The 14527-nt window shown below is 37.5% G+C and overlaps 1 protein-coding gene and 1 pseudogene across 5 annotated transcripts; both read left to right on the plus strand.

Moving 5' to 3' along the window:
• The first annotated feature begins 219 nt into the window (after positions 1-219).
• LOC137739386 (wall-associated receptor kinase-like 2) lies at positions 220-4516 on the plus strand. 5 transcript variants are annotated; one of them, XM_088700001.1, is made up of 5 exons: positions 220-793; positions 1330-1568; positions 1647-2505; positions 2615-2740; positions 3020-4516. In XM_088700001.1, exons 3-5 carry the CDS (start codon positions 2001-2003, stop codon positions 4213-4215), a joined length of 1827 nt encoding a protein of 608 aa, XP_088556127.1. In that variant the 5' UTR covers positions 220-793; positions 1330-1568; positions 1647-2000; the 3' UTR covers positions 4216-4516. The 5 variants fall into 5 exon arrangements, with proteins under 5 accessions (XP_088556127.1, XP_088556124.1, XP_088556125.1 ...); XM_088699998.1 differs by having other exon boundaries at positions 220-797; positions 1330-2505; XM_088699999.1 differs by lacking the exon at positions 1330-1568 and having other exon boundaries at positions 220-797.
• Positions 4517-8569: 4053 nt separating this feature from the next.
• On the plus strand, positions 8570-12818 carry LOC148694187 (wall-associated receptor kinase-like 1 pseudogene; annotated as a pseudogene).
• The last annotated feature ends 1709 nt before the right edge of the window (positions 12819-14527 follow it).

A 14527-nucleotide genomic window follows, 5' to 3' on the forward strand; every position in this document is an offset into this window, starting at 1 on the left:
AGACTTGTTAATCGCAAACCATTCCTTGGATTGCAACATCACAGAGCACTCATCAATAGAGTCAAGTCGATTATTGTACATCTGTTAAGTTAACCGTTAAATGATGACGATATAAATGTAGAATTCACATTTGTATTGATATGACTGTCAATTTTGCACCATGTGAATAAAAAATGATTATTTAATAAAAAATCAATCTATATTATAATTAAAAACTAAAAAAAATTGAATAAGGGATCTGGACAAAGCTTAGCCCGATAACCCCATCTCTTCCTCCTACCAATGATGTAGCCGTCAATCACCCTTTTCCTCCTCTCCCTCTACCTCACCTCCCGCCACCACTTCCGGGCCTAGAAGGCCCAGCCCAAGCCCGCCGCCGCCGTCCAGCTGGTTCCGCCGAACCACATCCACCACTGCGAGGTTCGATTTCTCACTCGACGGTTTTCGAGTGGAGCGGCTGCAGCAATTTCGCCCATTGGACCCCTGTGCGATTCTGAAGCCGACGATGTGAATCTTGGTGAGATGGCTGCATCGTCGTCGTTAAATCTGACGAAGAAGAATGATATTTGCATCTGGGTTTTGGGAAGCAGATGATATTTGCATCTGGGTTTTGCTGACGAGTTTTCAAGGTGGGGTGAGAGTGAGAAATTGGGTGTGTGGGATTTGTTAAGAAATGGAAATTTCATGGTGCTAAATGCTAGAGGGATTGTGGGGTTTGGACCTGGGAGGGATTTGAAGGTGTTTCCATGGAAGATGGAGATGCAGAGAGAGGCGTAGCTGGAGAAAGAAAAAGGCAGGTTACGTTTTTAATTTTTAATTTTTTTTAATATTTAATTATTTTGGTTCGCCACATCACCAAAATATGTTAGTTTTATATTTACTGAGTCGTTACTGTTTAATTAACGATGTATGAAATTGTAATAAAATGATAAATTCTAAATAAAATTGAAATATTTTAAAAATATTGTATGAAGTTGCAATAGCTTCAAATTTGAGAAGATAAAATGTAACTTTTATTTTTCTTTGTTCTAGTTTTTTAGAAGCTGGAAATTAATCACATTTTAAAACAAATATTTGATTGATCCCTCCAACCCTTCTCACATACTTTCATGATTTTTCTTCAGTTTGACTGATATTTTTATAATTTGAATTTTGACTATATTTATTAGCAACTTTTCAGCATTTCGCTAGAAAGTCACCAAAATTTTAGGACTACTAGAAAATATGGTGCAGAAGCAGAAAATACAACAATGAAAATTGAAAAATTATTTGAGAAAAATCAACGTCACTCATATTCTAATGCCGCCCTAATCTTCTCTTCTGTTATAGTGAACTCGTCAAAGTCAACAAAGAAAGAACTGGTCTGGAATTTTAGAATGCTGGAGAATTTTATTTACTGCTTTAAATGTTCCATCTATCGTGGAAGGTGCAGAGAAATCAGCAGGAAAGTGCTGAGGACTAACTATATATCTATGCACTTTTACTTGTGTTTTGAAGAAGGTTGAGAGTTGAGGATCATTTTCTGTGCTACCTAACTCAGAGCTTACAACTAGAAACCGCCGGTATAGGTAAACAGAATACGAAAAATAACCAGAATGGTTGTCAAGTTGCTAACTCATATTATTCTGTTTACGCTGTTGCTGCAGTTACTAGCAGTATCATCATCACAGAAACCGCCCATAGCAAAGCCTAACTGTCAGTCTCATTGTGGAGACATTGAAATCCCGTATCCCTTTGGAATTGGGGCAGGTTGTTTCATTGACGACGACTGGTTCCAAATAATCTGTGACAACTCTACTGGCAATCCCACTCCTTTCTTGAACCGTACTAATCTGGAGGTCCTCGAAATTTCTGCTGAAGGAGGTACGCTAAGGGTCACAAACCCGATCACCTTCTCAAATTGCAGCAACAAGCCAATCAGCCGCCAGACGGCCAACTTGGAGGGCAGCCCTTTTGCGTATTCCACCGAGAACGTGTTCACTGCAGTTGGTTGTGGTTTTATGGCCACGATCACCTCAAACTCAAGTGGCTACTCCGTTTCAAGTGGATGCAAGTACGAGTGTGACAATTCCATAAATAAGAGTAACGGTACCAGGCATAATGTATGCAACGGTGTGGACTGCTGCCAGACAGCCATCCCTTCATTTCTCTCTGCTTTCAATACGAGTTTCCAGCGTGATGACGATAAAACACGAAGTTCATGCAATTACGCATTCTTGGTAGACCGCGAATGGTTTGAGGGGTATGCCAACAATTTAACAAACATTTCTGCCATCAGCGAAAGGGACAGTATTCCTGTGGTGCTTGAATGGAAAATGTTTCATTCCACAACTGAAGTGTTTGGAACCTTTTTGGAAGTAAATGCAACGATGACAAGCGAGGACCCAATCCGGCCTCGGTGTGATAGCTACAATGACAACTCTTCCGCATATGGATCCTCAAGGCTTGAATGTACCTGCGGAGGGGGCTCTGAAGGAAATCCCTATCTTCTCGACGGATGTCAAGGTAAACTCGAATACCATTTTCAATGTTTAAAGTTCTTTTCTTTGTGTTTGGAATGAGTTAGTAGGTGATTGATGATCAATTTAATTTTTTTCAATACACATGAATCCAGACATCAATGAATGTGAGGTTGGCAAGAATGAATGTTTCGAGCCCAATGTATGTGTGAATGCTCCTCACGGGTACTCATGCTTGAATCCTCCGAAGAGCAAATCTCCAGTCAAAGCCGTCATTATAGGTATGTCCCTGCACTATACAGTATAATTTTCTGATTTAATAATGCATAATCTAGAATTAACAAAATGATTTGGAATTTTGAAGAGCAAAATAAGCAACCATATATATAACAAGTCTCAGCAAATGAAAAAAGCGAAATAATCTTTGCTTATGTATGTATGTATGTATGTGTGTGTGTGTGTGTGTGTGTGTGTGTGTGTGTGTGTGTGTGTGTGTGTGTGTGTGTGTGTCTGTGTGTCTGTGTGTACAGTATCCTTTCTTATCTTCTTTAATTATTCAGGTATCGGCAGTGGTCTTGGATTCTTGTTACTGCTCCTTGGTGCCTGGTGGTTGCATAAACTCATAAAGAAAACAAAAGCCATTAAACGCAAGAAGAAGTTCTTTGAACAAAATGGTGGTATACTATTGGAGCAACAACTGGCGGCTGGTGAAGTAAATGTTGAGAAAATTAAGTTGTTCAATTCACAGGAGTTAGAGATAGCCACAGACCATTTTAACATCGATAGAATTCTTGGCCAGGGAGGCCAAGGTACTGTTTACAAAGGAATGTTGACGGATGGAAGAATCGTTGCTGTAAAGAAGTCTAAATTAGTTGATGGAGGCGAAGTTGCGCAGTTCATTAACGAAATTGTCATTCTTTCGCAAATTAACCACAGGAATGTGGTTAAACTGTTGGGTTGCTGTTTAGAGACAGAAGTACCTCTCTTGGTTTATGAATTCATACCGAAAGGGACTATCTACCAATATCTCCACGAAGAAAATGAGGAGTTTTTATTTACGTGGGAAATGCGCTTAAGGATTGCTGCTGAAATTGCAGGAGCTCTTTCATACTTACATTCAGCAGCAGGTTTTCCAATTTACCACAGGGACATCAAGTCGACAAACATACTCTTAGATGATAAATACAGAGCAAAAGTTGCAGATTTCGGGACTTCAAGATCGGTTTCCATTGACCAAACCCACCTCACCACAATAGTACATGGCACCTTCGGGTACTTGGACCCAGAGTACTTCCAATCAAGTCAGTTTACGGATAAGAGTGATGTGTATAGCTTTGGAGTCGTCCTTCTTGAGCTATTGACTGGAGAAAAATCCGTTTCTCTAACAAGGTCACCAGAAATCAGAGGCCTAGTTACATATTTTAATTTTACAATGGAAGAGAATCGTCTGTTTGATATTATTGATGCTCGAGTTAAGGAGGAGGGTGTAACGGAAGACATATTGTCAGTTGCTAACCTCGCAAACAGATGCTTGGATATGAGTGGAAAGAGACGGCCTACGATGAAAGAAGTGGCAATGGAGTTGGAGAGGATTCAAAAATCAGTCAAGTCTTCTAATAATCTGCAACAAAATTACGATGAGGTCGAATATGTTAGAAACGAAGTAACTGGTCCTTGGGATGTTACATCGACAGGGTCGTGTTTGGCTGGGGGTACTACTCCGTCAAAAGATTCACTACCACTACTATCTTACTGATCACGACCAGCAATTGGTGGAAACTGGAGATTTCTCTGATCTTGTTTTCGAAGCAAGAATTTTTTTTTTTTTTTTTTCTGGTTTTAATCAACTTGTTTAGTGGTGTCTGTATGCTCCGATTGTTCTTGATGTTTTATGTGCTAATAATTTTGATGTGTCCGACAGTTTTAGGTTTTCTGCACAAACTGTTATTAGCAGTCTGAAAAGGTCATCTTGCATCTTTCGCGTATTTTCTGGTGTTTTTTTTCTAGACTCTTCCTGTTTAAATAATCTAAATCCTAGTATGCTATTGTGTTGTCCACTTCTATGTGGTTTAGTTTTCTGTTTAAATTTCCACCACCAGTAATCAAAAGAAGGGTGACATTTGGCAGCCTATTTCCCTTGGCTGTCAAATGTCAAGGGGCAGTTGGCTGAGAACTTTCACAGTCAAGCTTCAAAATTGGTCTGCTCCGAAATGTTTGAATCAATCCTAGAAAATAAAGGAAAATTACACAACTTAAAAAATTTTAAAAAATAATAGGAAGATCAAAGTTTGGAAATTAAGGGAAAGAGAAGAAAAGTCTGGTAAAACTTCCTTAACACAAATTATCTTATTGCCATAGTTGCTTTTGTGGGGTTTGGTTTTTTTGTCCCCCCACCCCCCGGTCTTTGTACTACCTTTTTCTTCTTCATTAGTTTAATAGGCGTAAGAGGCCCCCTTTATTTAAAAAAGAAAGCTAAATTGGATTAATGGTTCCTGTGGCGAGAAGGTAATCGGAAGATAGCTCCCGTGGTAAAAAAATTCGGATTTAAACCCTCGTGGTGAAATCCGTTAGGATTTAAGCCTAAAATTAACATCTTCCTCATCTATCTGTTAACCCATTCAACCTTCGTAACCAAAAGAGAAAAAAAACTCATTCAGCCAAGGCTATGAATTCGTTGCCCCTGGCTCCATCTACTGCAGCCCCTAACTCTACGCCAAGCTCCGCCTCGAAATGGATGCTAAAAACTCCTCCGCCGATGTGGTGCGTCTCATCTCTTCCTTCCTTGCTTCCTGATTTACAGTTTGAGATCTTATTCAAAATACATGAATTCGAATTTCAATGAATCTGCCCTTTTGTTTGCTTTGTTTACTGTTCAACATAATTCAATGAGGAAATTCAAATCATTGATCACATTGGATATAGGATTTCTGGGCCTTCCAAATTGCTTAGTGATAAGTACTTAATCGGCCACATTGTTCATTATATTTAACCCAGGGATTTGAAATCTTGTGTAAATGGACTGGATTTGAATAGTCAATCGTTTAAGTTGCTATAGATAATCACGCTAGTGGCTGTAATCCTCCGGCAAACTATTTGTATCGTTATAAGTTGGACATTCTCATTTTGTATCATTGTGCTGAGCGAATTCATAACTTTGGATGAATGAGTTTTTTTCTCTTTTGGTTATGAAGGTTGAATGGGTTAACAGACAGATGAGGAATATGTTAATTTTAGGCTTAAATCCTAACAGAGTTCATCACAAGGGTTTAAATCCAAATTTTTTCACCATAAGGGCTATCTTCCGATTACCCTCTCATCACGAGGACTATTAATCCAATTTAGCCTTAAAAAAATAAAAATGTAACTGGATAATAAATGATACATTGCAGGAAGCATGGCAAAACCGTAACCAAATCTTCAATATTTCTTCTATGAGGATAATTCTGCACAAAACTCTCATATGGGCCAAAAGAAGTATTTTCATATAAAGTTATCCCGATATATGAAATTTTTTTGTTATCACAACATGAAACTCGACCACGGTCCACGTACACTCGGATGAGATGGTAATCCTAACATGTTTGATAATTCAGAGCCTTGAGTGTTTGATATGGAATATATAGGTTATATAATGACTCTGGGGCAAAGTTATAAAAGACGTTAGGTGCTAGTCGTGTGGTCGGCTGGGACCTAGCATCTAGGTGGCTAGGTGGGGCCTATTTATACTTACAAAATACATAATTTCATTAAAATACATAAATTGCAAAACAAAATGACATATAAATTAAAATATTATAACATATTGAAAAATTAAAGTATTAACCAGTCTTTTATAATTTAATAAACAAACATAAAATCCAAAATTTAAAGTCATCGATTTTCTGTCTAAATGAGAGTTGCGAAATGGTCATTTGACCATAAATCTGGTCATTTGAGGGCAAAATGGTCATTTGACCATAAATCTGGAAGGCTTTAGATTTTGTTGAAATAATGCGATGGAGCCACGTGTGTGGTTGTGATGGAAATAAGAGAAGAGAAATGATGTGTGGAACTGCCCAATCAAGAACCATAGAAAGGAGAGAAAGAAGAAGATGGAGGAACACTGAATCCTTAACCCATTTTCGACCAGAAAGACCAGGTGCCCAACCCGGACACCTTATGTGATTTCCGACTCAGATTTCGGCGTTTTCCCAGTGAATTGATCATCGCCACCACCTGCACTTGACTCCACGACCCTTCCTTTACCAATTCCACCGCAAACCCGATGAGATTTGGCCACCTTTCTAGGTACACAGAACCTACGCGTTCAAGAACCCTTAGCCGGCGATCCACTGTTTCTGAAATGTTCTCCATCAACCACTACCATCCACAGGTGTCTCTTGAGCCCAGAAACAAACCCCAAACAAGTTTGGGGGTGACAGAGCTTCGAATTCGACGGATCGAGGTTCACCCATTTTTCTGGGTTTCCGACAATTCGAGGGATTTTCTAGCTACTTCCCAGCCGAACTGGACTTCGGCCCAGGTATGAAAAATGTTTCCCTCATTGAGTTGTACATTTTTGCCAAATTTGGTGAATTTTGGAGTTGGTCAAAATTTGTGGTTTCCGTTCACTAGAAACCGCCACCCGCAGCGACACATGCGGTGGCGCGTGGTCAGTGGGTCGACACTACCTTTTTAAGTTAAATTCAATGTCCTGATTTCAGATTTGATATCCGTTTGATGTGGTTCAATACTTTGAACCTATTATTGAATATTACACCACTTTATCATTTTATGATTTGACGATCCGACCGTTGGATTATCACTCAACTTTAATACATTATAGTACATAATATTTGAGGACGTTAAAAACTGACAAATTGGGAATTTGATGTACGGATCTTCCCAAATTGGATTTCTAAGTTTGTAAAATCAAACATTGACTGCCACTTAATCTTAGTGATTGGCGGAGATCCAACCGATGGATCGTAATGAAATTTTAGTATGTTGTTCTAGAAGAGTAGTGAGACTCTTGGGAAGTTATAGATCAGAAATCTGATAGGCGAATGTTCTGGTTTAGATTTCTAGGGTTGTGGACCCTACTCTCGACCTTTATCAACGGTTGGCTTTTTAGTCAACCAGCCCGAGTTCTTCTAGCGTGTTGCTGATCTTAAAGTGTTGTTGAGATTCCATAGAGCTTATTAGGTTCAACATGATGACGTGTCTTCCTCGAATGACATGCACCCGATTTACGTACTAATGACATCACATTATGTTATGCTTGTTTATTTTATGTGACTTGACGTTTGTATTGAACTTGTTGTGGAGTGTGGTTGATTTGTATGTTTGGCCTGATGTGATGAAATGTGAGGGCTAGTAGTGGACCATGAACCCATTGTCATGGGGTTTGCCGCTTCGAGACTTGTTTCACATATCGTATCATTATTTCATTTCTCGTTTTGTTGAGCCATTCTAATTGTGTACCTTGTGCTTTGTTCCATTTCTTGTTTCATTGAGCTTTTGTATTTTGAGTACTTGTTTCATGTCTTGTTCTTCGAGCGTTACTATATTCCTTGGACTTCCGCTCGATTCCGTTGAGTGATCTGGAACTGGTTTTCCACTGGGGTTCTGTTGAGTGGTCTGGTTTCTTGCTCTGCCTCGATTTCGTTGAGTGGTCTGAAATCCCAAGTGATTCGCAATTCCGTTGAGTGGTTCAGAATCGTATCCAGCTTGGATTTCATTGAGTGGTTCGGTCCCAAGCCTGTGAAAGTTTATCTTATATTGCCGACCCCAAGCCCGAATAAAGAAAGAGGTGGACTCTGTCAAGTAGTCAACAACCAAAACTCATTTTTCATGACGAATTCTTATGATCTAGATGTTATAACTGATCATATGATTTCCAAAAGTTATGAGATTGACTGATGATTCCTCCATTCTATCTTGAACAACTCTGATGAAATTTCGTTGTTTTTTATTTTGGCCGATATTTTAATTTGAATTTTAATTATATTCATTAGGATACTTCAGCCTTTCACTATCAAGTATGACTACTATACCAGATGATGCAGAAACAACATGAATTAGACAATAAAATAAGCAAATCTTGACAATACTTCTATCTGTAATAATACTTTTACAACCCTTCTAAAAAGAAGAAATCTGCGGTGAAACCAGTGGTTACAGGTACACCTCTGTCCCCTCAGTTGACCTGGAATAACTTTTAGTGGATTCAAAATGAGAAAATTTTGAACAGTTCACTAAAATTCTCAAGAGATTAGCTGAAGAATTGGGTACTTTTCTGTAACATGTATTGATTTATGTAGATATTGGTGCAAGCTTGGGGCTATTAGTCCTTCTTGCTGCTCTATGGTGGTTATACAAGGTAGTGAAGAAAATAAATAACAGTAATTGCCGAGAGAAATTCTTCAAACAAAACGGTGGCTTATTGCTCGAAGAACAATTGAGTTCCGGTGAAGTCAATGTTGAGAAAATAAAATTATTTGAACCAAAGGAGCTAGAGAAGGCCACAAATCATTTTAATGTGAAGAGAAAACTTGGCCAGGGAGGCCAAGGTACCGTTTACAAAGGAATGTTGACAGATGGAAAAATTGTTGCAGTAAAAAAGTCCAAGGTGGTTGATGAAGTGAAACTTAGAGGCCTTTCATTAACAAGATTGTCATTCTTTCCCAGCTTAACCACAGGAATGTGGTTAAGTTATTCGGGTGTTGTTTGAGGATAAAGTTTCCTCTACTGGTGTATGAATTTGTTCCAAACGGTACCCCTTTCGAGTATATCCACAAAGATAATGAAGAGTTTCCGCTTACGTGGGATATGCGCTTAAGAATCGCCACTGAGGTCACTGGAGCCCTTTTCTACCTGCATTCATCAGCTTCCATTCCCATTTGTCATTGCTATACTAAGTCCACAAACATATTTTTAGACGACAAGTATAGAGCAAAAGTAGCTGATTTTGGAACTTCAACATTTTTCCATTGATCAAACTCATGTGACCACACAAAAGTACAAGGCACTTTTGGATACTTGGATCCAGAGTACTTCCAATCAAGCTGGTTCATAGAAAACTCCAATGTTTATAGCTTCGGAGTTGTCCTCGTTGAGCTCCTGACTAGTCAAAATCCTATTTCATTCACAAGATCGGAAGAAGGGAGAAGTCTAGCCACATACTTCATTCTTAGAATTGAAGAAAATCGTCTGTTTGATATCGGTTGATGTTTAAGTTATGAAGGAGGGAAATAAAGGACAGGTTGAGGCAATTGCTTGCCTTGCAAGAAGATGCTTAGACTTAAATGGAAAGAGACGCCCCTCAATGAAAGAAGTTGCAATGGAGCTGGAGGACATTCAAAATGGATAGATTCTGGATTACGTCCGAATTTTCTGTCGTTCAAAAGTTCTTGCTAAAAGTCCATAATCTACTTCGGCCCAAAGCTAAAGGACCACAAATCTGTTTTGATTGAGAAACCTAGTCCACCCCAGCTTTTAGCATTTGTGGAAAGCGAGATGACTTTCACAAATCATTTTTAGCCTCTTATGCATTCGTATAATTTAATTATGTTTGACTTGGTGAATCTGGTGGTTAGAAATAAAAGGAATATGTGAGTTCTATGGGTGAAAATCAGTTTCCTTGTGAATGCCCACAATTTTTCTCATCAAGCAAATTCTTTTAATTTTTTTCTGTATTTGTTTAAACTCTAAAGATGATATGTTTTGTACCTGTTTTTAATTTTTCCTGTATTTGTTTATTTTTCTATGGTTGTTCTGCTTATTTTATACCTGTTTCTATTGAACAATCTTTTATTGATCAGAATGAAAATTTTGAAGCCATTTTATAAATGAGGTTTCTTATACATATTTTCCTAATTTTATATTGGAGGTAGATTTGTGACAACACTTTTTTACACAAAATTTGACACATTTTGTAGGGTCCACTTCATAATTCATTTCAACGATCCGAAGTTTATATTTTAGAACATCATTCATAGATCATAGTTGTAAAAAATTAGATATCTGAAACTATTAAGACATTAATTTGTAGTGAAGAAAATGGACGAATACAGTTTTACAAGGAAACACTAAATTTAATTCAACAGTCATATTGTTTCGGGTCTGGTTGATTTTGAGTGCACATGATATTTGAAAAAAGACCTAAAAGATATGCTTGCATCATTGAAATATATTACAGAATGGATCCTACAAAAACTTGTGCAAAAAAATTATGTAAAAAAAGTAATATCACGTATCTGCCCTGTGTGTATGTGCATATATATATATAAGCATGATGTTATACAAAAAAATTCAGCATAGATTATAAATGGAAAAGAAAAGAACATAGAGGTCCTTCCAAAAACTAGTTGGATTTGTAAAACCCATTCAATATAATAATGGTTTGTGAGACCATAATTCAAATATAATTTCTACAAAAATGCCACGGTCAACATGGCATCTAAGGTTTCAAAGTACACAGGACTTGTAAAGTTACGGCCCCCTTTAAACCCCTGATCACAAGTACCAATTGCTAAACCCTACCTAATCAGAAAGAAAATGCAGTTTAAAAAAACGGGTGCTGACCTTACCATGTACACGTGCTTACTTAACCCACCTTTGGATAGAAGCATCGTCACACCTTTCCCCCAAAAGTATCATTGTCCATCGAGCTCCAACACAAAATCAATGCAGTATTCAAAATAAATGGATTTGACTTTAGTAACCCCTTTACAAACTCATATAGTGAATTACCCTGTTTCGCAATAGCTGGATTGTTTTAGTAGTTTTGTTTTACTGCGATCCGATTTAAAACTCTTCTCCTTTCTTTTAATGTAGATCAATGTAAATATCTTAATAAAAATAAATAAAAACCTTGGTTCCAAATATAACATTCTTTAATTTACTATTAACTCGATGCTATATATCAATATTGTATTTATATCCTTTCAGTATTAGCGATAAAGTGCATATTAGCGATCGAAAACAAGGCTAGTTTAAGTTGGTGGTTTTGTAAACTAAAGCCAATTTCCCACAAAAAAAAAAAAAAAAAAAAAAAAGAAAATTGAAATGTCCAGTAACCTAATGACACTTTTCCTTTGAAAAGAAAAACCTGATGACATTGGGATCATCTGAGAAGTCGCATCGAATTCAAGCTTGTATTTAGGCAACACTGCCTTGGAATGTGAATATTTGAATTATTTAATTTCGAAAAATCAAATACATTTGACTTAGGTTTATGCATGGTTTGGTGAAACTAATTGACAAAAAAATAGGTAACTTATTTGCAACTAAACTTCTCTTGGTAAGAAAACACATGTATAAACTGGTAGGCACCAAACAAACATATCGAACAGTAGTTCTACCCTAGTTTCTCCTCTCTCCCTTCCATTTTTCTACAAACTGTAACAGGGCATAAATATACATAATCCCACTACTCCTCCCAGGTAAAACACACTCTCTCTCTCACAGTGTCATATCAAGTAGTGGTGGCTCAGCCGTCTGAGGTTACCATGGGGTCGCAGGAGGAGTACCTACCGCTACTCATCAGGCTCGATTCACACTCCCAGATACCTAACTTACATCGAAGTTGCAGGAGCTCTTTCCTACTTACATTCAGCAGCTTCTTTTCCCATTTACCACCGCGACATCAAGTCTTCTAACATACTCTTGGATGAAAACTACAGAGCCAAAGTAGCAGACTTTGGGACTTCAAGATCAGTTGCCATTGATCAAACTCACCTTACGACACGAGTACATGGAACATTTGGTAATGTGGACCCAGAGTACTTCCAATCTAGCCAATTTACAGAGAAGAGTGATGTTTATAGCTTTGGAGTGGTCCTTGCAGAGCTCTTGACTGGAGAAAAACCAGTTTCAGTTTTGAGTTCACAAGAAAGCAGAAGCCTAGCAACTTATTTCCTTCTTTCTATGGAGGAGAATCGTCTATTTGATATTCTTCATGCTCGAGTAATGAAGGAGGCAGGGAAAGACGAGATTATGGCAGTTGCTAACCTTGCACAGAGGTGCTTGAATTTGAATGGGAAGAAGCGACCTACCATGAAAGAAGTAGCAGCGGAGTTGGAGGCAATTCAATTGTCAGTTAAATTTTCTAATGTGCAACAAAATTTTGCAGAAGTTCATTATGTTCAAAGTGAAATAACCGAGCCTTGGGATGTTGTTTCTATATCAACAGCTTCTTGTATGGATAGTGGCACAGGCTCTTCATTGGATGTACAACCACTATTGTCCTTCAAGTCACTGTGAGGAATTTCTTCGAATGAAACAATGTGGTCTAAAAAAGTTGTCACTCTAGCATTGCAATGTGGTCTAAAATTATTTCTTCTAATGAAACAATGTGTCTATAATTTCAACTTTCCATCCCCTTTCTTATATGAATCTTTCACATTTTAACATCTTTTTTCTTTCGAATGTTTTGAGCTTGACCGTGCAGTAAGGTAGTTTGGAGGTTAATTTAAGGTGTGGCAACTGGAAGTGGATGGCAATCTGTTGTGGCTTATGTCAACCTAGCTTGTTAATATATAATTGTTCCCATCGTATCAGATGTGTTCTTCGCTTCAAAACTAGTATGGGAGTGGCAGTAAGTTCAACCTCTCCTACTCTCTAGGTCGTTACTACATAATATCCGTAAGTTGTTTGTATTCTAGGCATCAAAATGTTTCACCCATGTCTTTGATTGTTGTAATAGGCGTCACCGGCCAAGACATCCGGTTTTTAGGTGCGAAAGCCTTCGGTTTTACACCTTTATTTTCGGTAGTGAGAGGTGTTTTAATTTTGACAAAATTATCAATGTATATGGTAGATGTGCATCGAACTTGATTTGATCACATTTTGTCACCAAAAGATTTTGATCACATTCTTTTATAGGTTTTAAAACCGACTTGAGGAGATCCGCAAATGAAGAAGACTCAAACATATTGCAATTTTTGTATTTAATTTTACAAATGTACAGATCAATTTTTGACGATTTCATCCAGATATCAACCAAGTTGTATATTAATTCTAAAGGATATATATATGTTTACCTCACTAGAAAGCAATTTTTCCGGACAAATCATTGAGCAGATATTTGTAATATTCTGTCTCTGTTTTTGGTTATATATGAAAACATAATTAAACTCCAGGTTTAAAATTTGCTTCCTAGTTTTGTTTTGCTTAATGAGCTAAAATTTTCTCCATAGACTCGAGGTTCATTGCATCTAGAACATATTAGTAGTCAATCTTCATGGCGGAATCAAACATGTTGCAAATCGGTCTTCAGAATTTTCAAATTTGAGTCTTTTACTATATGAAGACGACTGCTATAGAACATACTAATCATGTATTAATTAGTAAAGTATGGCTGCTATGCTGCTAGAACTAAAATACTAGCCATGTGTTAGTATATCCTTGTCCACACAAATCTCCCTTGAGAAAAGTAAAGATCACCAAGCACCAGGAAGGACCAAAGAGCTATCTGCGAAACATAACAAATGAGAAAAACAAGGCCTGCACTATTTTCCTCTTCTTTTGCATGTTTTTGGTTGCCCTTTCCGTGCACGTGTCCTATTTTCTCACTTACCATTTCAATAAAAATGTTTTTTTTTAGTACATCAATATTTTTACACTAGGAGGAGGGAGAGTTCGGCTAAACCACACGATGGGCAACCTAATTCGGTATCGAATTCGCCATCCACGAGATTTGAATCTAAGACCTCTTACCTCCAAATGAAGAGGAATACCACCAAACCATAGTAATGAGTGACATTTCAATAAAAATGATAATGACAAGCTTATTGCATTGTTAAATGATATCTAAGGACCTGGTGGACATAGAAACATTAGTACCCTCTTATACGAAACAAGGTTGAGAGTTGACTTGTCATTTCCCTTGTTTATTCCAACTTCCAAGGTTCACTGCAAACGGTGTGACACAACGTTACCCTAATTTCTCTGGTAATTGTTGTATTTTCAAATTCGAAAATCCCAGTTTGACTCTTTAAAACTTGAGTTGACCTTTCTTTTTCAAATTTTTTTTTTTTTAGCTTAGTTGTTCAAATCTTGTATTTTTTTTAATAGAGCTGAATTAC

Source organism: Pyrus communis, chromosome 9, assembly GCF_041283825.1.
Source record: "Pyrus communis isolate YQ-2024b chromosome 9, ASM4128382v1, whole genome shotgun sequence".
Taxonomy (NCBI): domain Eukaryota; kingdom Viridiplantae; phylum Streptophyta; class Magnoliopsida; order Rosales; family Rosaceae; genus Pyrus; species Pyrus communis.